Genomic DNA, 26875 nt, shown 5'->3' on the forward strand with positions numbered 1-26875 from the left:
AGCAGCGACCAGCACCACTGAAGGGTATGGATGGACCTCTCAAGMTTTGGGGAGGTTAAGGGGTATCCCCCACCATGTAGGTTACAGGCAGGAGGTGGAAAAAGCAGCATAGGCTGAATTTTGCAACTGAAAAGCATGGAAGTAAGAAGCAGGAGGGATGGGTACATGAGCACTGGAAGGAAGAGCAGGCAGYCACAAAGACCCGGGGTTTTCCGGCCGTGGGAAAGAGGCAGGAAGCTCCAGCTCCCGCTGCTTCTTCCCCGCATGCTCCAGAGTGGGTTCCCAGCTGGGGACAGAGGAAAGGCAGGAGTGCTTGGTATGCACTGCACATCCCTGTGCTAAGCAAAGCTGGAGCTGGCGGCTGGCTTTGTGCGAGCCAGGAGGCTGTAAGAAAGCAATATCCTGCCATTGCCATGGCAACGACCGGCTGCGCCAGGAGCGAGCTGGTCCCATCCGTCAGGAACCCAGCGGCCGTCGGACCTGACAGCRCTGGAGCACGAGGGCCAGAGCCCTTCCCAGCTGCCAGGCAAAGGTGTGATCCTGACAGCCAGCCTGGAGGATCAACCCCCAAGGGCGTTTTCCTGGTCCTGAGGGCATTTCTGGGAAGGCTTCCCAGTGCTGATGAGACGTAGGACAGCGTGCCCTGCTCTGGGCGAATGTGTGCCTGGTTAGTGTAAATAGGAAGGAGCAGGGAAAGCAGCATTGTGATGGATGGGGAGACSTGTCCAATGTCTCAAGCCATTCCCAGCACAGAGATGAAGAGCAGCACAGAAGAGGAYGAGCTCTGGGTGGCCGGGGAATGAGAAGCAGGTTTTCAGACAGTTATAAATAAGCAGCTATTTCTCCTCTCTTAGAACAGGCAAGATTTCTCCCTGCATTGCCTCCCAAGCATGGATTTCGAGGGCACGCACAACTGTCGGCTTCTCCAGATCTAGGTCAGGTTAATCTGCCGCTTGTTCTGGTTGAACGGAGCCGAGACCAGCTCTGCCGGCGGCAGCACRGGGGGAAAGCAACCCCTGAATGGTGCGGATGGGATGCACCTCCCTGTGCATGCAAAGCGGGGCCTTGGYGCTCCTGGAGGAGAGGGGGCTTTTCCCCTCTGGTCAGAACGCTGGCCCATGGCAGAGGAAGGGGCCCATGGAGAGGCCCAAATGTGCTGCAGAYCCCCAGGAGTGAGACTCAGCCTCTCACAGCACATGATGGCTGCCAGGGCACCAAGGCAAGCTGCAGCAGCAGCTCCTGGAGCACATGCAGCGGCAAGGACACGGACTGGCTCCTCGTGGTGCTGTCCTTGCTGGTATTTACAGATAAGTTGGAAAAAAAAAGAATAAATTAAAATGCCTGTGCGCGGCAGGGAGATGCTCCCGGGTGGCCTTGGATGTCCTAGTGGACACTGAGTATTCCCTGGGCAATGAAATGGGGCACATAATGTCAGGTTATTCTTGCCAAGATGGGAATTCAGCTGAAGCAAGATGGTACCAAGACAGAAAACAAGAACGTTAAAGGCTGCAAAGCATGTTTTCAAAGGGCCTAAGAATCTGCAAGGCTGTGGAAAACCCCACAGCATTTCCAGGATGGGCAAAGCAGGTGGTGGAGAGGCTCAGTGGGAACAATGAAAAGCTAAGGATGGTGTTGGTCCTTCCTCCTTCTCCATAACACAAATGCAGTCCCTTTTGTTTTATATTTTTCCTCCTTCCAAAGGAGGTTTYTAGCTGTAGCCAGGGAAGGAGGTGAGCATGGAGAGGCAGCCCTRGAGCCAGGAGTGGCCAGGAGCAAGGCTGGCCGAGCCCCAGACACACACAGTGCGAAAAGCAAACTTGCATCCCCCCCGCCTCCACAAGCCTTTAAAGACAGAAAAAGAAAAAGAAAGCCCACCATTAATCTTCCCACACCAATTTAACCAAACCACTTTTCACATCCCCGACACAGCAACTTTTATCCTCTGATCYTGCCAAGATCTAATTTTTTTTGCCTCCCCAGGAGAGGATGGGGCACAGAGGGAGGGCTGAAGGGCTGGGGCCTTCTCCTCTCCTCCCCAGGGCAAATCCTGCCAGGTCACGCTGACACATGCTCACAGCACCAGCAAATACAGCTGGCAGTGGGGGGAAGCACTTGGTAATAGAGCCACAGCCACCCYAAAACAAGCTGGAACATGAAAAATCCCTGTCCACCCTTCTGCTTTTGTAAATTCCCCAGCTGTCCCTGCTGCTGGGGGTGTRAGGGCCACGCCTGCAGCATCAACACCGTCACAGCTCAGAGCACCTCTTTAAATGTGTTCAATTAGTGCACAGGGAGCTTAGCATGCCACCTGATGCCAGTCAAGGCAGGATGCCAAGGAGGTATTTCATAGAATCACAGAATCCTAGAATATGCTGAGTTGGAAGAGACCCACAAGGATCAAGTCATGGAATCCTTATGGTTGAAAAATACATCTAAGATCACCGAATGCAACCACCATGCTCAAAACYAAGCCATGTCCAAGTGTCACAAGTRCTATTTCTTTGTGCATKGAAGGGCAGRGACAACACAGGTCCAGCTAGWGGGATRGGGCTGGAACAGCCCTGGAGTATCCCTGCAGGCCATACTGTGAGAGGATGGATGCCTGCAAAACCTTTAAATTCAACACCCACAGTCCCAGAGCTTATGACAGGCAAAGGGTTTRCTTTTATTTGCTACCCTGTCTCCCACCCACCACCTCCCTCTGCACGCAGAGAACCAAGAACTCAAAGCTCAACTCACCAAATCCTGCATCCTACATCTCCATCCCACCCTGGACCCTCTCTGAGCCAGCTCCCCAGGACAGAAATTGCCTGTCCTCCATGGCAGACAGRTTTTCTGTGGTTTTATTCTGCCCCATGACTTCACTCAGGAATGCTACAAGCACCACCTCAAGCCCAGACTGCCAATTTACCCCAGTTGTGCAGTGTACGTATAAACTGCATATGCATATGTGTACACAAGTTAGGAAATTATGGTCTGAAACTGGTGCTGAGCCAAGAATCCTACTCCTCACAAAGAAATTTTCTATTTCTGCAGGATGCAGTACACAGATTATTGTTCAACCACATGGTCTTGAGTCCTCTGAGAAAGCCCATTTCTGCTTACAGGCTGCTTCCACCCATGGCAGTCCAGGCTAACCACATTTTCCACCATCTGACTGGAATTATACACATTTCTCTATACCCCATTCCAGTCCCAAGTTCACCCCGGGGTAACTTCCCTCTTGAAAAGTAGCCTCCTTGCTTCMGTACCTCCTAGCTTTGAGTCTCCCTCCAGAGAAGCTTCACCATCAAAATAAGTTCAAATAAAGCCAGGCATACATATATGACAGCTCTCCTCTCTGCAGTCTTTAGCTCACACCCTCTGCTTTGTATCAGRTCATGATATTTTGGCTGTGGCAGATGAAAGGCCGAGAGCTAGAGGACAATGGCTCTAAACCCAACAGAGCAAAGCTCCAAACCAAGCCATACTAAGACAGCTATTTGCTTTGGCACAAGCCTTTGTTCAGCTTCACTGTACTGGGATCGGCTGCGACAGGGGAAGTTCACCAGGATTTAGTGCAACAGCAGAGCAGGGCAGAGACCTGGTTTTTAGGACACTGCAGCCCATGCAAAGGAAAGAGATGACTATCAGTGTATCGCCATCCTAGGGTTTTCTTCTCTTCTAGCTTAATACAGGAAGCCCAAGAGAGGGCAGAATGTTTCAGCTTCTTGTGGGAAGTTGGCTTGAGGGTCATGTAGATGTTCAAGTACATCACAGAATCACAGAATGGCTTGGGATGAAAGGGACCTTAAACATCACCTGGCTCCAACCTTCCTGCCATGGGCAGGGACACCTTCCAACAGATAAGTGTGCCCAGTCCCATCCAACCTGAACACTCAGGGATGGGGTAGCCACAGCTTCTCTGGGCAAACAGTGCCAGTGTCTCACCATTCTCACATGGAAGAATTTCTTTATGTAACCCATCTAACTAAACCTGCCCTCCCAAATCAGTGGCAGCCCAGGCTTAGTTCACTCTCTCTAGGGAAGGTCACCAACTCTTGAGGAGACTTCTGAACGAAGTACTTCTGTAATCAAAGCCTTGCCCAGCCACTGCATAAAAAGCTGGTTTTCAACTTTGCAGAGTTGAGGAAGCCAGAGTGTATCCTGCTTCACATCAGACACCAGCTCCACTTCATGCGTCATTCCTGCGTTACTCAGACAGAATTCCCAGTACAACTTTGAACCCCTAACGAGATTGAGGGGAGTAGATAAGCAAACAGGAACATGTTCAGCCGTAAAGAAACCACTCAATTTTGGAGCCGGAAAAAGGAAAACAAAGCAAAGAAAGAAACTAAGTAGTGTCACTGCTTCACAGTTTTCTCAGAGATGCCTCAGCTCCTGTGTGTTCACTTGAGCTCAGYGCCTGGATCCATTCCGAATCCAGGGAACTGAAAGGCTACATCAAAAGCTGCCGTTGCACCATGAACTTGGAGAAGGAGGCAATCTGAAGAACATGTCTTCTTTTCAGCAGTGCCTTCAGCCTGCAGGTGGGAAGGTCCAACCCACTGCTCCCAAACAGCACTTTCTGACTTTTCACCTTTCCTAACATCAGTTTTTCAACTAAGGCAGCRAGACTCATCCAGATGAATGGAGCAGACAGTGTAGAAAAACCCACTCCCAGCAGGATCCAGTTACGTCTTGTAAGGAAGTTTTTAAGCACATCAAATTTTAAGCAGGGCTTTTATAGATTGCCTTCAAAAGAAAGTCTCAAATGCAGGATGGAACATCTCCCTGTCGGGGAAGCACAGGAAGCAGCACGAGGTGACGCAGTACAGCAGCACAGCATCTGACAGCCAGGTATCCTGGATCCCGACTTGTCTACACATCAAAGGGAACTGCTTCCTTCAGCTTYGCTCCAACTTCTCTGCGCTGCCTTTGTGAATCTTAACTAGGTCTCTTGACCATTTCTTTACTGGCACAGGAGAATTGGGTAGGAAGGGGAATAGGAGAGACGGCAGAGATGACTCAGGACACTGCGGATGCATCATGAGATACTGGCCCCTGCTCAGCASAGTGGAGGTGGTGCAACACCCTGTGCAACTGAATGACAAAAACAAGCGTGAGAACTTAAGGGGCATGGATCTGGCTCCATCCAGMATGAATCTTTCTTTGCTTTGGGCTTGATTATTCACAGCAAGTGCACAGAGAGATGAGAGCAGCTCAGTAYGACAAGACCTTAAAAATAAAGCACCTGAGCACAGTCTTAGTCTGATGCACGGACTAGCACTGACCCTCAAAGCCAGATTGACCTTTGGTGATGAGCTGGTGACAAACAACTGCTCCAGGGCACATAAGCAGAGTGACAGGTAGCCTCCAAATTGTGTACAGGGGTCAGGGGAACTCTAGGCACTACAGAAGGATGTTCAGCTTTTTTGGGAATAAAGATGGTACTGACACTGCTGCCCAGCAGGTGACCTTGGGGAGGGCAGCATTGCAGGATGACGACAGCAGAAAAACTCTCTGAAGAGGTGTGTACAACTTGTGCTACACCACAAAACACGCACAGCATGGAAAGGGGAGGGAGATTGTTCCTCATCAGAGATGATGTTTAGCTCACACAGGCCCCCATGCTGACCAAGGGATCCCCAGGGCATTATCCATGAGTTTCTGGGGGTCATGGYTGGCTCCAGGATATGACTGTGCACACAAACACCAGACTGGCTACGCAAGCACCCCACATGCCCTTTCTATCAGGCACTGATATTGCAGGTTAGCTAGATCAGAGTGACCTCATCATTCCTAAAAATGTCCAGCTCAAAACCCCACTACTAATTCAGTCATTTCTATTTCCTCTGCAGAGAGCAGCAAATCTGGTTGACAGCCAGCTGAGTGGTGGTGTTTAATGGATTGACTCGTCTATGGATTTCCTTAAAAAAAAAAAAAATCCACCTCCAAACATTTAAATAAATAGAAGGCAGGATTAAATAAATCAGCTTAAAATTACTTTTGAGCCATTCCCAGTTATGTCACATGGAGGAAATGCATCACCAGGGTCCTTTCTTCACTGTTTTTTTCAAATATTAATAAGCAGTGTAATTGCAACATGACTCACTGCGATCTCCTGCCAAGCCAGAGAGACTATCTGCAAGATGCAGRCTTTCTAGAGCGTTGCAAAGGCAGATGTGTGCTTGGGGACTCTTTTGGAAAGGTTTGCATCGTAAGCAGCAGGGGATGGAAAATGGCCAGGCAGTTGCTTGCCTTTGCAAGTCATTCCCTCGCTTGCTCATTCCCTTCCCTCCTCTCTTAACGACCCCCTCGCACATGGGATTTATTGCAGGATAGGGGTTTGGTGCTCTGAGCATGTAAGGCACAGCACAGCGTGTGATTTTGATTCCATGAGGAAGGTCTGRGCTGAGAAACCAGCCAGGATCATTTGTAGTTCCGGGCAAGAGGGTCCAGCTGATGATGGAAGCTCTACCAGTGCCTGGGCCAGCTGTGGGCCATGGTACTGGCCTACCACCCAGACATTAGTGCTCCAGAGAACAACTTAGAGAGGGATAAGACAATAACGACACCAAAATTGAGATGACTGGAACCAGAGAAGAGGGGTGAAGAAGCAAGACAGGGAAACAGGAAAATGGTGCAGCACCTTGGGAGATGAAGAGAAACAGCAGAGCAAGCTGGCTCAGTTTGCTGCCTGATTATCTTTGCTCRTTTCCAAGCTGAGTGGTTCCCAGCCAGCCTGATGCCACTGGCATCCACTGCAGCCCTGCCAGGCAATGCTGCTGCTGCCCTCCAAGGAGCGGGTGCTGCTTAAATGCTTCATGATATGGATGTGCGCCATGCCTGGACACAATCCCCCTTGCATCTTTACAGAGGTTGTTGCGCTTGAATTCCCACTCAACAAGGATCTGACCATGACCCCACCCCAWGGGTGAAGCCCCATCTGCCTTCTTAGACAGGCAAAAAGGATTCTTAGGAGCTGGCTTTCAAGGGTCAACTCTCAGAGATGGAGAACAAGGTTTATGCATCAGAGAGCACTGAATACAGTAGGATTTTCAGCTAGGGAAGTGCCTGCAGGCTCTGCATTGGGTCTCCTTCAGTTTGGCCAGCAGGATGAAACAAACTGCCCAGTGCCAACAATTGCCAAGCCTCACAAAATACCCCTGTTCCACCAAAARACCCAAACCCAGCTAGATGTGGAGACAGTAAGCTTCCAGGATTTCTGCAGCAGCTGCAGCACTTACCTCATCTGACTCGTCTGAGAGGGTCCGCAGCAAGATGGGGAAGAGACTGTCGGTGTGTCGGAACATCTGGAAGCAGAAGGATGGGTGGCATCAGTCCTACAGGCTTGGTAATACCCTGCCACAGGACCACCTGCTCCGAGGGAGGCTGCCAAAAGCCTCACCAGCAATTTCCATCTGAGCTAAGGGCTCTTCTTCCTCAAGCTATGAGGTATCTGGCAGCCAAAGCCTTCTCAGAAAAGGCAGGTGGACACACATTTGCAGAGCTACCAAGACAATTACAATCTGCAAYGCTATCAAGGCAATGAACAGGCCAGGATTTGACAAGCTCAGCTGAATGCTGAGTCCCCAGCTTACCTTCCGAGGAGTCTTGATGTACAAGTGGTAAAGCCATTTCAGGACTGCAATTCTGGTCATCATCCCAATGGATGTGTCACTAAGGTGGTAGTCCAGCACCTGAACTATTCCATCCAGGTTCAGGGTCACCTGGATCCTCTCGCAGCTGCACAGAAAGGAGAGAGGCTGGTTCAGTGTTGTAAGATCCAACTCATTCCTTCCACAGTGGGGAAGTCTACAACACTCCAGAGGCTGCAGCAAACACCTCAGCTCAAACCCTCATTAGATGCCACTCACTAGACCAGGTTGCTCAGAGCCAAATCCAGCCAGGCCTTGAACATTTCCAGGAATAGGTCATCCAAAGCTGCTCAGGGAAACATGTKCCAGTGCCTCACCACCCTGTGAGTAAAGAGTTTCTTCCTAACATCTAATCTAAAACTTTCCTCTTCTAGTTTAAAACTGCTCCCCCTTGTCMTATCACATTTAGCAATGTAAACAGTCACTGTCCTTTTGTATAATGCTTTGGAAKCAACAGAAATCTTCCAGACTTTAAGGGTTACCACTTTTCCCAAAACAGCTGGTATCTACCCATGAGAAGACACCACTCTAAAAGGAAACAGTATCATGTCTTTGTGAGAAACTGGTCAATACTGCAGTTGCCAGATTTGGGATTAGAGATCCATAAAATACACACAGAATCCACCTCAAGTTTGACCAGCTCTAACAGCTTCAGAGAACATTAACCCACGTGTACACAAACTCCAGACTGATGAAGGCATCCAGGTTCTGCTGATCCCAATGGATTTGTGCTGAGAACTGCAGATGGTGCCCAGTCTGGCAGTGGGTTTGGGATGCAGCTCCCTGCTACATCACTGCATTAAGAACTCCATCTTGCTTCCCAAAAGCCATCCCAAAAGATCAGGCAGGATAAGTCTCCATCATAAACAACAGATGAAAGTAACTCCCTTAGTTCACCAGGACATTGTGTGTTAGAAATTGACAGCTGTTGCAGACTCTTAGTTCTTGCTCCCCAGTTTTTCTCCCAAATAGCTGGGACCTGCATTGAGACAGGTGTCCCCAATGTAGAAATCATCATGATACAGCATTTTTTGTGCCCTGATTGTAATCCTGAAATCTACCTGATGGCTTCCTGCCTTCCTGACAGCAAAGACATGGGGAGTATGTGTTACAGGAGACTCATTTAAGGACAGATGACAGTTAGAACCAAGATGGTTGGAGGAAACCACCAAGAGGAGGCTGCACTCAAGAGCCATATCACGCCTCTTCTACCCAAGCTACTGAATTATTCAAGGCTGGACCAGGCTCTTGYCGATTTTTCCAGCGTGCACAGAGCTGCCGTGCATCTTGTTTGATAAGAAATCCTAAGGGGCAGATTTCTCACGGTATAATTTGCAAGTAGAGCTGTGGCTTAATAGGATTTGATCTTCCCCAGGACACACGTTGTAAGGGCGAGACGAGGAGGCTGCAGCCCCTCAGAGCCCTGCAGGGATCTGACTGCTTGATCTGCCTCACGTAACAGATGCTGGGGGCTGAAAATTGCATTTCACTTTGATGTTGAAAACAACAGCCGAGGGCCAAATGCTTAGACWCACGGAAATGAGGGGAAGGAGGGACCCAGAGGATGAGTTCGGGAGAGATGTCCAAGGGAGCAGCATCCCAGTCCATTTAAACCAGGCTGAAYGAACACTGTATTTGCTTTTCCTACAAAACCATCTCCCATGGCAGCTGCACAGCCTGCCATGCTCCCAGCACAGGGCTTCAAATGGAACAGGAGAACGAAACCTTGACCCAGTAACACCTCCACGCCAAATATACGCATTGCCTGCACAGCATGGGGAAAAAGAAACCTCAGGGTAATGCATGCTTKCAGAGGGAAGAGGCCAAAAGGACAGCACAGAGAATTGGTGCCTGAAGGTGGGCAGTTTGGAGGTGGTTTTGATGCTGTCACATCCCACCAGCTCCATGCTGCTGCAAGGCAAGTGGGCAGGATGCAGGCTGCAATGGGTTGCCACAGCACTGTTCGTCCGCTGATACTGGATTTCTACCAGCACAGTAGAAACTTGCTTCTACAAGCAATTTCCAATCTGTTTTGTGCCAAAATCACTTGTGAAGAYCCCTTCTCCATCACTGCTTGTGATGCAGCCTGGGTGGCTCAAGCCCAAACCCACCCGAGCAGAGCCCAAGCGGTGGCTGGGAGCACGGGGCTGACCTGGAGCCAGGCAGCTCCCACCCACGCCGTGTACCACTGCCCTTGGGTTCGCTGAGCTCACCTCCCACGAGAAGGGATTGCAGCTGGGAAAAGCTCTTCCCTGGCTACCCTCTGCCCACAGCTGCTGAGATAAACCTTTTAGGAGGGTTACTGGTGGAGAAGCAGCTCCTTTACTCAGCACAAAACCAGGGCACCACCATGAAAGGTGAGAGGTCTGATGAACATGGTAAATTTGGCTAAAAACCTCTCACCAACCACACTCCTCTRCCTCTGGGACAGAGTGGCACCAGACTACCATGGGCTACCACCTTTCCAGGGGTTCCAGCAGCAGCTGAGCCCTGCTGCAGCTCTGCAGCCGGGCTCACAGCTTGGCCTGGCTCTCCTTAATCCCCAGGCAGGAGGGAGTGGGAGCAGCAGTAATGGCATTGCGTTAATGTGATCCTCTGGGCCTGCCACGCCGGCTCCCAGCGCCGGCATCTGCGGCAGGGCAGATGTCACATGCAATCACTTCCATCTAACCCACTACCCCAGATTCTCCTCCGGAGGATGAGCGTGGCCCTGGCACCGCCCCCGCTGTACGCCTGTGACAGCGAGAACATGTTTTTAGGGCAAATTGAGCAATGATGGGGGCTGTGCCAGGCTCTCACCTCTGCATTCTGGGAGTTTTTGCTCAAGCTCAGTGGTGGGGTAGAAGACCCATCCCCCAGCACATCCCCCCATGTCAGAAAGCACCCTCCAGCACGTGACAGAGCTTACTTTCCCACTACATTCAACCCACAGCAAAGTTTTTCACTCCATGTCCTTTGTCAACCCATTTTCACACTTCTCCCCTTTCTTCAAGGGCTTCTGCCATCTCTCTCCTCAGCAGTCGCCTATTCTCTGCCAATGCCTGAGCTGTCATCTCTCTCCTGGCCTCCTGCCTGGCCCAGCTGCTTTCCTGACCCCATTTTCAGACAAGGTTAAGGCCCAGGCCAGGCTCTAGCCTTTAGGCAAGCCCAGCAAAATGGCMTTGCCAAGGGTGGAAATATCCTGGTTCTTTCATAGTGGTCCAAGTCACAAGGGCAGCTYCCATCCAGGCTGGCAGCTGTGCTGCTCAACAGGCTCGAGCCAGCGGCCAGGAGGTAAATAGCTCCTCTCTGCTATTGGTCCCACAAGCTGYCACTTTCTTGTCCTCCATCGCTCTCATTTCAGTGCTCTTGGCTTCCTTCTGCTCACTGCAGTTTCCAAGATCTCCCAGGGAAGCAACAAGGCAGAGGCATCCAGTCCAGTAAGCTGTAGATCACTGTGACAAGGGCTGAAGCAGTGCCTGAGGTTCCCTTCCAGCTCATCCACCCAAACATGAAGTGGGGGCAGCAAAGGGAAGCCATGTCCTCACTCCAGGCTGGAGAGATGGGCCAGGAACAGCCACCCTGGACCTAAATGCCATGCAATACAAGCTGCTGAAGAATGGGATTGCAAGGCAGGCTTGGTGCCTTAGCTCAAAGCAAACCATTATGCTGCCTTCAGCCAACCATCTCCTGGGTGCTGCAGAGCACCCAACASCATTCCCATCCTCCACCAAAGTGCTCCCACCTCCATGAGCTCCCCAGCTGCACCCCAAGGTGCATTAGGCTCTGGACAGGAGGGTACAGCAACCTCCAGCATGAGACAAGCAGTAGCTATTTTAGCTTTGTAGTAAGCCCTAACCACCACGTTTAAAAGCCTAGTTTAAATGAAGGCTTGTGCAGTTCAGCCACATGGCAACCACTTGCCCTTTCTGCAAAACACACAGCTTTACATGTCCATGTGCTGCTGACCACCACCCAAACCATGAAGCCTTCTGTGCATTAGGAAGTACCATGAAGGCTCTTGGAAATTTCCTGTCCCTTATCTAGTTTGGTGAGGGACTGTGGTCCCATCAACCTTGTCCCATCACCCAGCMAGCCTAAAACTGACTGCTTCCTGTGCCTGACCCTCTGCCCAGTAGCACCATTAGGAAGTTGTCTCAAACTGTCCAGGTCTTGTTTTGAAACACCAATGCAGTTACAAGAGGCTAAAAATCACTTTCCAGCTGTTTTGGTCCACTGACGCAGGACAGACATCTGGATCTTCTCCTGCGGCAGCTCAGACCGACGGAAGGAAGCCCGGGCTCTGCTCCAGCAGCCACGCTTCCACCTCCCCTTCCTGATCCRGGCTCACACCAATGAGGGCAGCAGCAGCATGGCCAGCCAGGCCACGGGAAGGATTCAGTGCCTTTGAAACACGGTTCTGGTCCATTTCCAATGACAGTTTTTGCCSAAGATGGAAGTGGGGCCTCCCCTCTGGACAGGGAGCCTCAAAACCCCTCCAGCCCTGTGCAGTGAAACTCTCCCAGCAGCCACTGTCTGTCTTGGCACAGACATGGTCTCCATTCCTARTAGATGCCACCAGGAAACTCCCTCCAAGTGAAGCTGGCAAATACYTGGGAAACATTCTGGAGCACGTTTTAGGAGTGGGGGTGGCTAGTGCATGTGTCAGTTTGTGGCCACAGGAATGCATCCATGTATCGAGCATTCAGGCCCTGTCATCTTCTTGGATGGCATCTTCCCAGAACATGGCCCTCTGCAGACGCCAGACCATGATCTCCTCTGCCCCCACTGACCAAGGTCCTCCCTTCCCTGCTGCTGCAGCACTGTCCCTCTGCAGCCGGCTGGGGAGGGCAGGGGAARGGGGCGTGAGAGCTGGATGCTTGGCGCCGGGCCATGCTCCATCACTTGCTCGCCGGGGGAGGCCGGGGGAAGCAGGGGGGGAAAYGAACAAAAACAGAAGCAAAGAGTGACTTCATCTTAAAAGGCAGCTGCAACTTCCTCTGTTTGCAGGCTTTCCAGCTTTTCCCAGCAATGCAAGGGCTTCCTGCAGTCCTGTCTTGACACCCAGTGGGCATTCRGTGTGCTGGCAGCTGCTGCTCCCCGGTGTGAATTATGGCTGCTAATGGCCACCGGTGCCAGATCCCACCTCCCTCCAGCTCCAGCGTCCAGTCAGACAGCCTGAGTGATGGATGGAGCACCAGGCTGACGTCCAGGGCTCCTATCAGCCATGTCAGGTCCCCCAACACTGTGTTAGTCCCCCACAACAGATGCCACAGCGAAAATGTTTCAGGTCCCAACRCTGGACCAGCAGAGGAATCACACAGGGTAGCTAAACCCCACAGTAAAGCCTGGAAAGGCTTTCCTGTTGAAAAGGGCTTAGAAGGGCACAAGAAAAAGTCCCTCTGCAAAACCAGGTSTCTTAGAGATATGGAGGGTCTTGCCTGCTGTCCTGGATGGTTTTCCCTAGTGCTTGAGRTGCTCACAGAACATTTCAGCTTGGGCAGTTGTTCTCCTGGCTCTCGGTGACACTGGGACAAGTCATCCCAGCTCTCCCYGCTTCTGTCCCTCTTCAGTTTTCAGTCCCTCTCTTCCCCACAAGCAAGATCTTCAGCACAGAGCTGTGGCTATCACTTGCCCCCTGACCCAATGCCTCTTCTTTTTCTTCCCCCACTCCATTCCCCGTTTCAGTCCTATGCACATCCAYTTATGCATTTGCTAAACTTCAAAAGCTGAGCAGGGTCAGGACACAGCGAACACAAAAATCCAGGGAAAATAATTTAACTGCCATAAACCAACATTTAGGTACAAATGAAATGACCTGTACTTCAAAAAAACCCMAAAAAACTAAGAGCATCATTAAGRCCCAGGAGCAGCTGGGCTGKGTAGAAATGCAAAAAAGGAACAGAGAGTACAGACCATCAACCTGAAAAGCTGACGCTTGCACTGCTCTGGGATGTGTTGTGATGGGCATCACGCTGGTAGGATGCAGCTAAAGCAAGGCATCCTATTTTGGGGATCACAACAACAAACAAACACAAGCATCAGCACAATAAAAGTGTTGGAAATCACTACCTCTGAGTAAAGGAACTGCAGGCAGCAGGAGGAAAGGAAAGCTATTAGAACAGATGGATTTGTCTGTCATTTCAGATAGCTAGATGGGAAGAAAGGTATTTGCAGAAGAGATAATTTAGGTAAGATATTGGGAGAGATCGTGCTGGGCACAGCACTGGCGCAGGGCTGACTATGCCACACAAGGCTGGCAGGGGGCCAAGACCTGTGCAGTCCCAGTTCCAGCCCCATAGCCCYGTGCTGTGGTGGGCTGCCAAGACAGCAGCATGGAACAGCGTCAGTCTCTTCAGGGGAAGTAACACCTTGGTTCATCACAAAATCATTTGGTGCAARTACATCAGAGAGAAGCAGTCAGCTCCTAGAGTATCCCCAGTCATCCAYCCTAGTGGGACTCAAGAGACCCCAACTGCCTTCCACCCCAGCCCAGCCTSTCTCAGTCATTGTCTGTACCCTGAGAAGCCTTCCCTTCTTCTCAAGCCCCTCTGAAGCACAGACCCTACCTGGTTACTGTGAAGACACTGCTGTTGCTGGAGTCACCAGATGCATCCAGAGAACCTGGGGGCAGAAAAACAGGAGACACAGCTAGTTGGGTTATGGGGAAGGTAGACAGGACTGGGAGGCTGGAGAGCTGCATGACCTTCTGCAAAGACATCACCAGTCATCATATACCAGTCCAGGGACCCAAGGGAACCCTTCTGCCTGCAGTGAGCATTTTACACTTCTGATCAARCCCTTCTCTGCTGCCAGACAAGCTGGTACAGAACTGCACTTACCCAGCAAAATGCAGGTGGGCAAGCTTCAGACCTCTGCCCCAAACTCAGTCTCCTCCCCTGTCGCAGACACCCAGACACATCCTGCTGATGTGTCTGGTTTGAGAATGGTTTCAGCCATTCTCAMAGAAGTAGCTCAGGACTGCAGAGCTGCCTTTGACTCTGATGATTTCAATGTCTATAGATACCACATACAAAATGAAGGTAGAAACCAATCCAGGACATCTCCACCTGGCCATAGTCTGACTCCATGTCAAAGCCAAGTGACTCCAACAGCTATCCAGCCTCTGCTCCATGCTAAAAATGGGTCTTACAAGCATGGTGACAAAGCACGACAAGAGGAACTTGACTCTTTGTGCCCCCTTGTGCCAACAGACTCTACTCACACAAGCAACATCACCACATCAGCACACCCAGAGAGCAGAGCTGAGTTTCTCACAGAAAGGCATCACAGTTTTATCTRATCCTGCCTGCTTCAAGGTGAAATTTGACACCAGAGAGGATGAGAACCAAGCAATTGAGTTTTCTGTTGATATTTTAAAGCTCTTCTGTGATAGATTTTAATACAAGGAGKTATTCTTGGAATAAATAAGGAATAAAAAAGTTTTTGCTGCTGTGCTATGGCAGTAGATTTTTCTGCTTTATCTCTTTTAGTAAGAAAACCTCTACAGAGTTAGGTAATGAAAAATTTTGCACTTTTACTGAAGACTAAGATGCTTATTTAGACTGAGATTTTGAGGTGCCTGGGTCCACGTTATGGAAATCAAAGAAAGAAAAGAAGGAAAACAAGTGTTGCATTGGCCGGGAATCGAACCCGGGCCTCCCGCGTGGCAGGCGAGAATTCTACCACTGAACCACCAATGCTGCCCTGAGCACTGCCCCTGCGCCTGCCGCCTGCTCCTCGCACCCCAAACGCCMCCCTCGCACCCACTGCCACCCACCCACGTCCTGCTGCCACCACACCCTGCCCTGGCAACTCCCCCAGCAGCTCTCCGCTTCCCCGCCTTCCACTGCTGCCGTTGGACAAGAAAACTCCTCAGTCCTAATCCCATCCTCCTGCTCCCTCTGACGGCAGGATTTTCCAAAACCACTGGTGGGCGTGTTACAGAGGAACGCTGGGCTGAATGTGCAGCTTTAGAAGAACACAGGTGAGTCCCTGTGATTTAAACATTAACACATTATTTCACACACCTGGATAACAAAGATGCATTGTGCCACAAGAAACGTTTAGTTATGCCAGGATAACAGCATCCAAGGGATGCTGGAGGGATAACTCCACTGCTGTTCCCAGGCATGGATTCATGGGGACCATTTAGTTYCTTTTTACTTGAACTCTCCTTCAGGTCTCCCATTCCACTTGCAAACTTTTGCCTTTTAGGTTCTGGAAATTCTAGGACTGGAACAATACCTGCCATATGGTCTGGAGAGCACCATGAATCTGGAAATGATCCAAAATTCTTCTCCTTTCTGTTCTATACCCGTCYCCATCACAGACATCCTCTATGCATTTGTTGATGCACCCCCAGGACTAACATAGCTCTCTAAGCTCTCCTTTGGGTGATGATAGCTGCTCCCACACTAGAAATTATCTTTTTCAGATCAACTCAATGACTAAGTCGAAGGGAAGCATGGTGAGAGGATGGGGGTGCTCATCAGGGCCTGCGGCACTGCAGCACCACTTGGGCTCCAAGCCAGAGCAATGACCCTTTTATGCAGACTGCAACAAATGCGTCTGTCTCTGCAGAGGATCATCTGTGCAACAGGTCTCCAAAGAAAGCACAGAGGTCCCATGTGCTCTAAGCTGCTTCAAGACACCAAAYCAATTCAAGAACTTCTCTTGAGAAAATTACCCTGACCTTCCTCACACCTCTACTGGCCCAGACCAACTGCGGCTCACCAGTGATTGCTGCCTCTGGCTTGGAGAGGTTCTCCTCCGAGGTGGGCTCTGCTGGTATAGTCATTGATGGCTTGGCCTCATCCATTTCATCATCCTCTGGKATGACCAACTTCATCAGGCTCTGGTTGCACACATTCGCCACCTCCTTGATGTCTGAGTGAAGGCAGTGTAAGGAACATGCAGTTCCACATGGAGGTGCCAGCCACGGAGAAGCCACTGCAGCCCCACCAGAGCTGCCCCAGCCCAGCTACTGCAACCCCCCTCACATCCAAAGGGCCAGTGTAGGTACTATCACTTGGTCCTGGACCTGCACCCCAGGGGCAGGAARCAGACACTGGAACAGGCGCTTCCCTGTGGGTTGCTGTAGCAGGAATGGGAGCAGCTCTGAGTTACAAGGATACTCTTCTTGCGATCATCGTAGGAGAGGCATGGCAGGACAGCGGTCAGGATCCCTGAGGAGTAGGGCAGCATCACCCGGCCAGCCAGCTGGATGAACTCCCTCATCCAGCACATGGCTGTCAGCTGGATCAGGTCATCTGCAAGACATGGGACAAGCAAAGGTGAGGGAAAGGGCAGCACTGGCTCCACAGGCCAAGGACAACCAGCAAGCAGGGAKCTGCCTCTGCTCCATCCTGAGAGAYCCTTGCCTGGGACAATTTAGTACCAGAGATCAGTAAGATCTTAATTTGAGTTTGAGATTAAACATGATCATTAGGTTTCAGTTAACCCATAATGCAGGTTTACTCATTTCCAAGTATTCTGCCAAGCTTCCCAATGCATAAGCATATTTCTTTGGTCACACCCATTGAAGCTGTATGTCTGGGTCAAGCATCATACATACATCTGATATGGGGTTTTAACAGCTTCCCCAAATTTTGGAAAAGGCACCACTGCTGGGGCACTCGCCTGATGCAAGGCCAGATTTTAAACTTAAACAGTGCAAATTCATTGGGAGTTTAATCAAGAGCAACCAATCTTAGTCTATCTGTATTTTCTGTCTCCCAAGAAACCCACTCCCATTCAGCAATAATTAAAGAGCAGTTTAAGCTCAATGAGCACARCTTGGATGTGTTTCCTGAGAAGGATCTTGTCCCCAACTACAGCTGTAACCTTCTGCCACTGCCCACACAGCAGGTCCACGGAAGCTGGACAGTGCAGCACTGACACAAAGCCCACACGTATCCTTAACTCTCTGACCCATGCACCAAGTGCCACCAAAGGTTAAAGCAGGACCCTAAACAGATCCTTCTAGAAGTGCTGGACATCCACAGGTGTCAAATATTTTTCTTTTAGCCCCTCTGCTTTGGGGGGATGCCAGACCTGTGTTGTGGCTAGAGGATGCACAGTACAAAAGCAGTTGTGCCAAATGCCTGTTTCCCTCTTCCAGCAGGATTTGCATGCAGTCACAAAAAAAAAGGCAAGCAGGTGAGCTAGTAAACAGCCTGCTGGAAAACTCCTGGCCTGAATCTACAGTGGGYACCACAAACCAGGAGGCTGGTGCTACTACCTGGTCCTGTGCACTCACCTGCCGCCTGGCAGTGGATCACCAGGATATTGGCCATTTCTGCAAACTTCACACTGGAGGGATTCTTCTTGATCTCCTTGAGGAATTCCCCAAGAGCCACCTCACACCTGCAGAGAAGCAAAGCAGCTGGTCAGCACTGGGTCACCTTAGAAAAATTAGGAAGAACATCAACTCCATGTGCCCATGGAAGGATGCTGGTGGCACAGCAGAAGTGTCTCCACACAGGAAGGATGAGGCTGACAAGCTCACCCTGCCCCATGGCAGTGACTGCACACAACTGCAAGGACAGAGGTGATGGGCAGCCAGGAGCCCCCCAYAGCTTCCCACAACTCCCCCACAACCACCCAGGCTCTGTGGATATGGAGGTGCCTGGGATGTGGAGCACTGAGAGGAGCAGGGGGCAGGTGATGCCCAAAGCTTTCAGCACTTGTTCCTTGACATGCAGGTGCTGGGAAAAAAAAAATACAGGGAGGATCCAGAAAGGCTTGGCAGCGGGATAGACCCAGGCCAGTCTYACCACTTATTTATGCCCTACAAAACCAGTCCAGTCACTCTCTCCCAGCACAAAATGCCCAAGAACTTCTGACTTCCCTGAGAACATGCAGACTCTCCTTTGCTTCAAAATGCCTCTGTCTTGGGACCAGCAGTGTATCTGTGGAGCAAGCTCCCAATCCTTGCTTCCCTTCTCCACCCAGGAGATGCTGGGCTGGAGCTCTGCCTTGCTGAGAGTTTCTGCAAGTTTCTCATGCTGCAAGTTTCTTCAGAGAGCTCATGTGCCATCCCAGAACCACGCATGAGCCTCTGCAGGCTCCAGCATCGGTTGTTGGGAAGGCAACAACTCAACCAAGACAGAACAGTTTGTCCCCCAGCACAGAGTATGGTGTCCTCCACAGCTACAAGACAAGGGAAGCCCTTGCCAAGGACACTTTGATCCACTGCCCAAGCTCATCCGTCTCCCACCACACACATGGAGTTTTGCTTCAGGTACACCCAAGAGTTGCAAACAAATGGAAAAAGTGATGGATGAACAGTGAACACGACACAGCCCTTGCACTCTGCCAGCCTCCACACTCACATTTTCCGTATCTCCTTGCTGTTGTCTCCCAGGATCTGAAAGAGCCCATCTAGGATTTCTGGCAAGTAATCCAAGAGGTTGATATCAGGCACAGACTCTAGGACCAGGATCTAGATCACGAAGGAATATGAAAGCAGAAGTGAGTTTTGGAGATGCTGACTAACATCACCAGCACAAATGTGGCAGGATACTGAGGAATTCAGAGCTGAGCTGTGTGTGCTGGGGGGTGAAGAAAAGAGGACGGTGTGGAGTTGCTCATCTCAGGAATCAGCTGAACTAGCACAAGGAAGTGATCAGCCTGCAGCAGTGCTTCATTTCCAATCACAGCTCTGTAAACAATGCAGGGATCAGGAATGATTGCCAAGATGTATCCAGGCAGACCTGGGATGGTAACAGCATGGTTGAGAGAGAGCAAAGGGAAAAACATCCCCTCAGACTCCAATAGTTCCTGCCTTGCACAGAGAGAGCAAGTGGAAATCCCTTCCCTCCTGGAGAGCATCATCTCTCCATCACCTCTGCATGATGGAAAGCAGCCCAGGACCACCCCTTGGGAGACTGTAACTTCTAGAGCATAGTATGTCCATTTATACAGCTACAATGTTAAGTGTACTTTCTAACTTGGTGTGCAAGGTCCTCAACAGTTTGGCAGAAGCACAGTGTGATGTCCCCGTGATGCAACAACAAAGTGACAGGGAGCTGGCCTTTTAAAGAAGCAGGTGAAAAACCCTGTGCTGGCTTAAAACCCTGCCCAAATAAATCCAGGTGCCTGAGCTCACACATCACCGTGAATATCTGCAGTTTGCCTGAATATGGGAAGCTGAAGGGACACAGTACTCTGGAGTTTGGACTGGCAGGCACACATGGCTCCTTGTACCTACCCAGGATATGATGAACTGACGGGCGTACTGGTTGTTGGAGTAAATCCTCTCACGCAGCAGTGGGATGAAGCCCACCAGGTCAAACTGATTGCTCTCTGTCACGATGTCCTGCAGAGTCCAAGCACAGGGTGTTAGGATGGCTGCCAACACATGTCCACACAGCAGCCCTCATGCTCTGGATTTTTAAGGCACRTGGCAGAAAAAGGATGACAAGTATGAGTCTGCAGGTCAGGAGACCTGGGGAGAAGGAATCATTTTGCAGTTTATTCAGGCAATGAGCTGGCAATCCCCTTCAGGCAGGGAATAATGCTCAGCAGGACCCAGAGAGCGATGCTCCTGCCTGTTGTGTGTCAGCCTAGCTGAACAAGAGGATGGGAACTTCTCTGATTCATGCCTCAGTGATGTGCTGCACACATGAGCAAGCACTTCTGATGTAGCCACGTGGATTGGGGTGGGAGAGTCCCCTGACTTCCCCTTACAGCTCTTTYTACACGCTTGGTGGATTTTGCTGCACGGCCGAGTGCCTGGCCCTGGTGCAGTGGAACACATCTCCCAGCAGCAAGGTAAGCAGAGGAGACTGAGTGAACTGCTGGGATCACAAGGAGCAAGAGGCTGGGTTTGGGTACCCAGTTGGGTTGGGTTAATTTACTAGGGGCAGGGTCAGGGTTACATGTAAGGTTAGGCTTGAGAGATTTAAAGAGCCTAGAGCTCCAGGAACACTGGCGCTGGAAAGGGCCTGCCAAGGCTACCTGATGGGGATTTCTCCTTTGCACTAAGAGAGGGGAACAGAACCTTGAGTGAGACCCCTGGATCTAAGGATCCAGGGCTTAACTGGTACCTCCATTGCCAACTGCACCTCTTTAATCTGTGCCACCTGTGGTGATGAGCCCCCTCTGGCCCAGTGCCATGCTGCCCATAGAGGCTGAGGCTGGGCTCAGGCTGGAGAGATCTAAAGAGCCTTGAGCTCCAGGCACACTGGGGCTGGAAAGGGCCAGCAGAGGCCATCGCAGCAGCACCCCAACATTGCTGCTCCTCCATCTTTCTGGGCTAGAAAACACAGATTTTGAGTTTGCGTAATTAACTAGGGCTAGGGTTAGGGTTACACCTAGGATTAGGAGATCTAAATGGCCCAGAGCTCCAGGCATACTTGGGCTGGAAAGGGCCTGCCAAGACAAATGCCCACCCATTTCTCATCTGGACCCTCCACAGGGGTGAGCATCTTGGCCCTGGCCACAAGCTGCCCTGTGCCTTCGGCTTAGGCTGCAGAGAGCTGTGGAGCCTACAGCTCCAGGAACATTGACCATGGAAAAGCCACTGCTGCTGCTGCTGCCGCCAGAAACTGGATGTTGCATGGCTCAGAACATCCTCCTGCCAGTGTCTGACAGGAGGGGCTGGCTGGGCTTTACTACTGGTGATGTCATGCCCTGCTCTGCCCCCAGAGCCATCCCAAGCCCTGGCTGAGCTGTCAGTCCTGGAYTSTGGGGCTGGGACCTGGCAGGARGCTGCTCACCTCTGAACAGCAGCAGAAAAGGAACTGGGAGGTCTGTGGCAGTAAAATCCCATCAGCAAGCAGAACAGGAACGGGAACCACGCCCACACCCTGAAGCAGCAGCAGAGCGGCTCCACTCACATCATGACTCCCTCAGGCAAGGGAGGGAGAGCAGAGGAACAGCCCYTCTGYYGCCTGGGACAGCACTGCAACCCTCAGACTCAAACCTCACTTCCACCAGCTCCCACGAGCTGAATGCACACATGGCACTGTGATAACCCACCAGCACCTCCATCCAGCTGCCTGAGAAGGCCACCAGACCCTAGACTGAAGAGGCTGCAGTCAGCAAGAGAAAGAAATGTTTTGGCAGCAGGCACAGGACTGGGGTGGGATGGCTTTAGCTGCAGCTCCAAGGACTGACATGTCCCCAGCCAGGACATGTCTCCAGCTTGCACCAAAGACTCTCAGCTGGAGAGCAAAAATACCTTGAGGAGYCGATCGAGGAGCTCAGAGCCACTTTTGACATTTGGGTCCGGATCAGCAGCCAGCTGTGAATGACAGAAAGAAAGAGACATTGCAACAGTGGGTCCCAGGTCTGCTCCCTGCTCACAAGAGGCTCACAGGACTGCTGCTCTCCATTAACAATACAAAAGTTCCTTGATCTCCAACTTATCATTATACTCMAAAAAATTCTCCTGAGAGACTTCCTAAGGGGGATATCAAGCACACATCACCTCACCTAGCTATGGGGTCTTAATGGGCCAGCAGTCACACTCCCAAGGAGCAGAGAAATGCAGGTTATCAGTGAAAATCTCTAAAGGCAGACATACACAGACAGTTTCGACCCTACAGAGCTCACAAAGCCAAAGTGCTGCAGAGCCACCTTGCCTGCAGCAGTTCTCTCAGCCTCRTTTTTCTAATACCATTCAACAAGGAGCAGGAGAACACATCCTGGAGGTGAGGACAGAGGACAAGACACCTTACAGTCAACTTCATACCCACAGTATCAGTGCCTACTGAGTAGAAACTGCTCATTTTGCTGATCCTTGTGGGTCCCTTCCAACTCAGAATATTCTGTGATTCTGTCCTTCAGACCTGTCTGGGTCAAAGCAAACCAGTTTGCTTGGAAAGAAAACCTCGGACAACTTGGTTTGACTTGGAGATGATGAGGACTAGTCCTCGAAAAGCACATGGGGGTTAAGAGGAAGCTCCTTACCTTGCTGAGGCCATCAAAGAGGACGTTGAAGTGTGGGAGGACAGAGCCCCTGGCCACCTTGACGATGTTGTAGAGAGCCTCGCAGGCGTAGTACCGCAGCCGACTGTCGGCATCATTGAAACACGTCAGCACTGGCTCAATCAGCTCCTTCAGGTACAGCCCAGAGTCCTGCAGGGCAGGAGGAGACTGGTTAGCTAAGARCCATGATACAGGGAGAGGAAGAGATGGCATTGCCCTGGAGCATACTGCAAATATTCAGGCCTGTGATGGCTTTAATCACCTATGCTGGACAGGATTTACTAATGATTTTTGAATTTTATTACTGAATTTTGGCAATCAGGTTTGCTGGGCATGAACCTCATCTCCTGCCTGCAGGGCAGAAGGAGCCCGGGATGGGCTTCTCCAAGCTTGGACCAGKCTCAGCAGGGCACCGAAGGAGATGGAAGGGCTTCGACTCTTAACAGCTCCATTAACACAAATTAGCACCCAACCTGCTGAGTCTAGTCCAGTTGCTGGAGACTGAAAATGGACAGAAGCTCTTTAGCCACACCTAGGGAGCTGCCAAGATGTAACCCAGGCCAGGGAGCGTTCCTGGGCCCAAAGGATGCGGCCGAGTGTGCTAAAACCCAGCTGTAGGCTGCAATTTAAGGGAGGGAGCCGAGGAGCTGCGGGGCCACCAGCCTGAGTATCCCCATCACACTGACACAAGAGGGGCCACTGTTCACTCACCACAACCTGTACAAGCCAAAAAWCCTACCTTGCCCAGGGCAATGGAGCAAGCAGCGAGGCCAATGAGTCCCCCTTTCCGGCTGTGGGGGTGCTGGGAGAGTGCAAACTCCTGTGAGAGGATCTGGATCACGTGCTTGATCTGAGATGTGTTGTTCTGAGCCACAAACTCTCGAACCAGCCTGGGGAAAGAAGTGGGAAGCACACAGGGAACTTCAGTTCCTGCATGATACAAACGCTGAGGGGCTTTGTTTCAGAAACAGGGACTTTGAGCAACAACAGCACCAGAGAAAGCGGTATTGAATGGGGAATTTTGAAGGAACTCAAAAGTGAAACCAGAGCTCTCCTCTGCTCACATCCACCAGCAGCTCCCTGCCCTCCTGCTGCTCCAGCCTGCAGCCTCCTATACCATGCACAAACTCCCAGCCCAGGATGTGCTCCCAAGGGCCAACCCAGGGCAGCTGTGTCCTTACAGAGACGTTACCAGATCTTCAAACACCCTCTCCAACAGGGTGGACCATCAGGGTCATTCACCCAGAGCATGGCACAGGATGGGAGCTCAGCACCCACCTGGAGTGCTGGTGGCCTGGCAGGGAATTGCTGCCCACCAGACCCATGCAGTGCCATGGTTTTGGACCCTTCCAGCCACCTATACAGTGCTTCAGTTAATACCCCATATATTTAATGTTACTTCTAACAGTGTATTTAAATATATGCCTAAACAGCGCAAAACTTAACAAAAAGCAAACCCAGTTGCCATATACAATACCTGCCCCTCCCCAGGTACTTGCAGCTCATTACCCAGTGATAATTAACACATCCGCTGTGGATGAAGAGACCTGTATCTCTGCTCCAGCCTACAGAACTGCCTCCAGGTCCCAGCTTGCACACCCAGCTCATCAGCCCCATTTTCCTGGCAGCAGCGCCCCTGGCCCGGCAGGGAGGGGCAGGCAGCTGTGCAGGCAGCTGTGCAGGCCACCGCAGCATTGGTGGTTCAGTGGTAGAATTCTCGCCTGCCACGCGGGAGGCCCGGGTTCGATTCCCGGCCAATGCAGTGCTCTTTTCCTCCTTTTTTCTTGCATTTCTATCCATAATGAAGACCTAGACACCTCAAAAACTCTGCCTAAATAATAATCTTTACCTTAATTGTCAATAAAGGTGCAAAAGCTTTCACTGGTTAATTCCATACAGGGTTTCTTTAGCACTATATGAATCTCACACTTCCAAACAGATGCCACTGGCCAGTTATGCACTTCGCAGTCCAGGAAAATCATTACAGAAGATGTTTATAAACCTTTCCTCTCCAAAATTATGAACACCAGCTCTGCTCTCATCTCACTCGGCACAAAGCAGCTGCTTCCTTTTCTCCCTGGGGGCACCAGGCAGCCCCTCCCTCACTCTCCCCACTCCAAAGTCAAGTTCTCCAACAGTTACAGCCCAATCCACACTCACAGACTGCTGCTTTAGGGATAATGGCTCCACTTCCAGTTCTGCTCCAAGAAGAGGAACACACTGAGCTTGGGCAAGACAGACCACTGGTATGATTGTATTACTGCTCACAGACAGAGCTTTATTTGAACAGGAATAAGTTTACAGACTTCCTTCGTGAGCTTAAAGGGCTCAAGATTTAATTAATGAGGCAAAAAGGCATGAAGAGTAATGTGCAGCGTTAGAGCCTGAAAGCAGCAGGAGCTGCTCTTGCATTACCAGCCAAAGGATAAGGAGATTCCTGAGGCGAGAGGCAGCAAGTCCCTCCTGGCTTGATGCCACAGATATGGGAGCGATGCTGCTGGGGCCATTCTGTGATGGATTCTAGATGAACTAAACCTGTGAAATCTGTAGAAAAGGTTGGCCCTTGCCGTTTTCTTCCTCACACTCTTCCCAAGATATACTTCCAGCTCGATCAGATGAACTGTCTGACCCCAGAGAAGACTTTGGCAGGTGTAAGGCAAGCACCAACCCTTAATCTTGGGGCAGAGTAACGTGGAGCAGAGGTGCTTGCATAAGGCACAGAGCATCACCCCTCACAGTGCAGCAAAGGGGTTGCCAAAGTAAACCCCAAGGCTCGCGTTATGAGGACACCACAGGAAGTCCACCCTGCAACACCACAACCCATGCACAATAAATTATTCCTGTAACAAAGTGAGAAAATTAGAGAAAACTAAACACACAGAACAGCAGAAGGGGATCACAGCTGGGTTTGTACTGGAGCGCACAYTCACCCTTGTCCCAAGTGCCATTTTTCTCTGCTCACCTCACACAGCACCCTCTGTGTTCGAGGCAGGCAGTTCCCAGACCCCATCCCTCACTGAACCCTCGGCAGAACGATTCCATCCCCACGTCACCAACTGCCATGAGTGCCTGACTGTTCCCCTTGCAGTCACCATGGCCACATCTCCCACCCAAAACTCACCCACCAACTTGGATCACCATTCCCAGCTCTGGACTGGGCTGCACGCTGAGGTGATGCTTCAGATCTCCTGTGGGAGCAGAGCTCTCAGGCAATGCCCACGGGCACACAGTCCTCCCCAGGGAAAGCTGTGGCCCAGCACAGCACCCAGACCACCACAGTGAGGGTGAGAAGATGAGCTGGGAACACCTACAAGCAACACCAGAGGGGCACAGCCATACCAAAAGGTGCCTGCAGACTTTTGCCTGGAAGCTCCAAAGGTAGGCCTGATATCTGCTGCAACAGCATCTGAGCAGGAAGAAACAAGGGCAACACCCAACGGCCAGGAATGACAGCAGCACATCCCACCTCTCCAGCCAGGATCCAGCATGGAACAGGCCTGAGTGAGCTCTCTGGGGAGAGATGGGATGGCATCACGACACTGGATGTGTCGCAGCAGAACAAGCAGTTCATTTCCAAGAAATTCCTACAGTGATGCCGCTCGTGTATTCATTTGCGCAGGGCTGTGCAGCTGCACTGGACACCCATCATCAGAATGAGCCTTCTAGCAGGGGCTCTTGGGACTCGCCTGGAGCCAGCGGGTCCTCACTGGCACCCAAGAACTGACGCACTCGGGGACAAACTTCAGCGCCCGGYGGGATGGGGCTGGGAGACAGGGAGYAGCTCTGGGAGAGAYCCCTCCTGCGCGGGCACCGCCCACGGCGCTGCCCCTGACAGGGTCACCGTGTCACCTGAGCCCCTTCCCGGAGATGCAGGGTCCCAGGCCAGCAGCCCCGGTGCCCGGGACATCCCGGGGTGACCGCCACCTCCGCAGTYCTCAGCTTCCGCCGGGCAGCCGGGCCGCTCCCTCCCGCCGCCCGGTGCACGGCTGGACGCACYCAAGCATCACGGACCGGCTCCCGCCACGCCGGGGCCGCAGGGAGTCCCAGCAACCCAACCTCCCTCCCCGCCGTTCCCGGGCTCCCTGACCACAGCCCCGGGGCCGCCCGCACCGGCACCGCTCTCATTCCCGCTGCCCTCCCGGTTACCGGCGGCTCCCGCCCCTCACTTCTCTATCTCCAGTGCCGCCACCTTCCTCTTCTCGTAGAGCTTGTCGGTCAGCGCCCGCACCACGCCGGGCGTCAGCGGCGATAAATCCCGCTCCGCGTTCATGGCCCCGCCGCCGCCACCGGCGGCCACGTGACCCCGACCGGGAGGCGCG

The 26875-nt window shown here is 51.6% G+C and overlaps 1 protein-coding gene and 2 non-coding genes across 4 annotated transcripts in view; 1 reads left to right on the top strand and 2 right to left on the bottom strand.

Moving 5' to 3' along the window:
* The window catches only part of VAC14 (VAC14 component of PIKFYVE complex), a 60170-nt gene extending 33295 nt beyond the window's left edge, over positions 1-26875 (bottom strand). The window contains exons 1-12 of one of the 2 annotated variants that reach the window (XM_057376433.1): positions 26703-26762; positions 23296-23446; positions 22539-22706; positions 21808-21870; positions 19834-19941; positions 18956-19065; positions 17881-17987; positions 16757-16891; positions 16356-16508; positions 14189-14243; positions 7584-7728; positions 7230-7295 (exon numbers count right to left, since the gene is read on the bottom strand). In XM_057376433.1, the coding sequence (XP_057232416.1) occupies positions 7230-7295; positions 7584-7728; positions 14189-14243; positions 16356-16508; positions 16757-16891; positions 17881-17987; positions 18956-18957 (663 nt within the window). In that variant the 5' untranslated portion in view covers positions 18958-19065; positions 19834-19941; positions 21808-21870; ... (1 more) ...; positions 23296-23446; positions 26703-26762. Of the gene's footprint in view, positions 1-7229; positions 7296-7583; positions 7729-14188; positions 14244-16355; positions 16509-16756; positions 16892-17880; positions 17988-18955; positions 19066-19833; positions 19942-21807; positions 21871-22538; positions 22707-23295; positions 23447-26702 lie in introns of both variants that reach the window. The other variant, XM_057376432.1, reaches the window with a different exon arrangement.
* On the bottom strand, positions 15252-15322 carry TRNAG-GCC (transfer RNA glycine (anticodon GCC)). The gene has a single exon. It is a non-coding gene; the product is annotated as a tRNA-Gly (tRNA).
* Positions 24248-24318, top strand: TRNAG-GCC (transfer RNA glycine (anticodon GCC)). The gene has a single exon. It is a non-coding gene; the product is annotated as a tRNA-Gly (tRNA).

Source organism: Malurus melanocephalus, unplaced genomic scaffold, assembly GCF_030028575.1.
Source record: "Malurus melanocephalus ecotype Western Australia unplaced genomic scaffold, MMel_1.1 scaffold_279, whole genome shotgun sequence".
NCBI lineage: Eukaryota > Metazoa > Chordata > Aves > Passeriformes > Maluridae > Malurus > Malurus melanocephalus.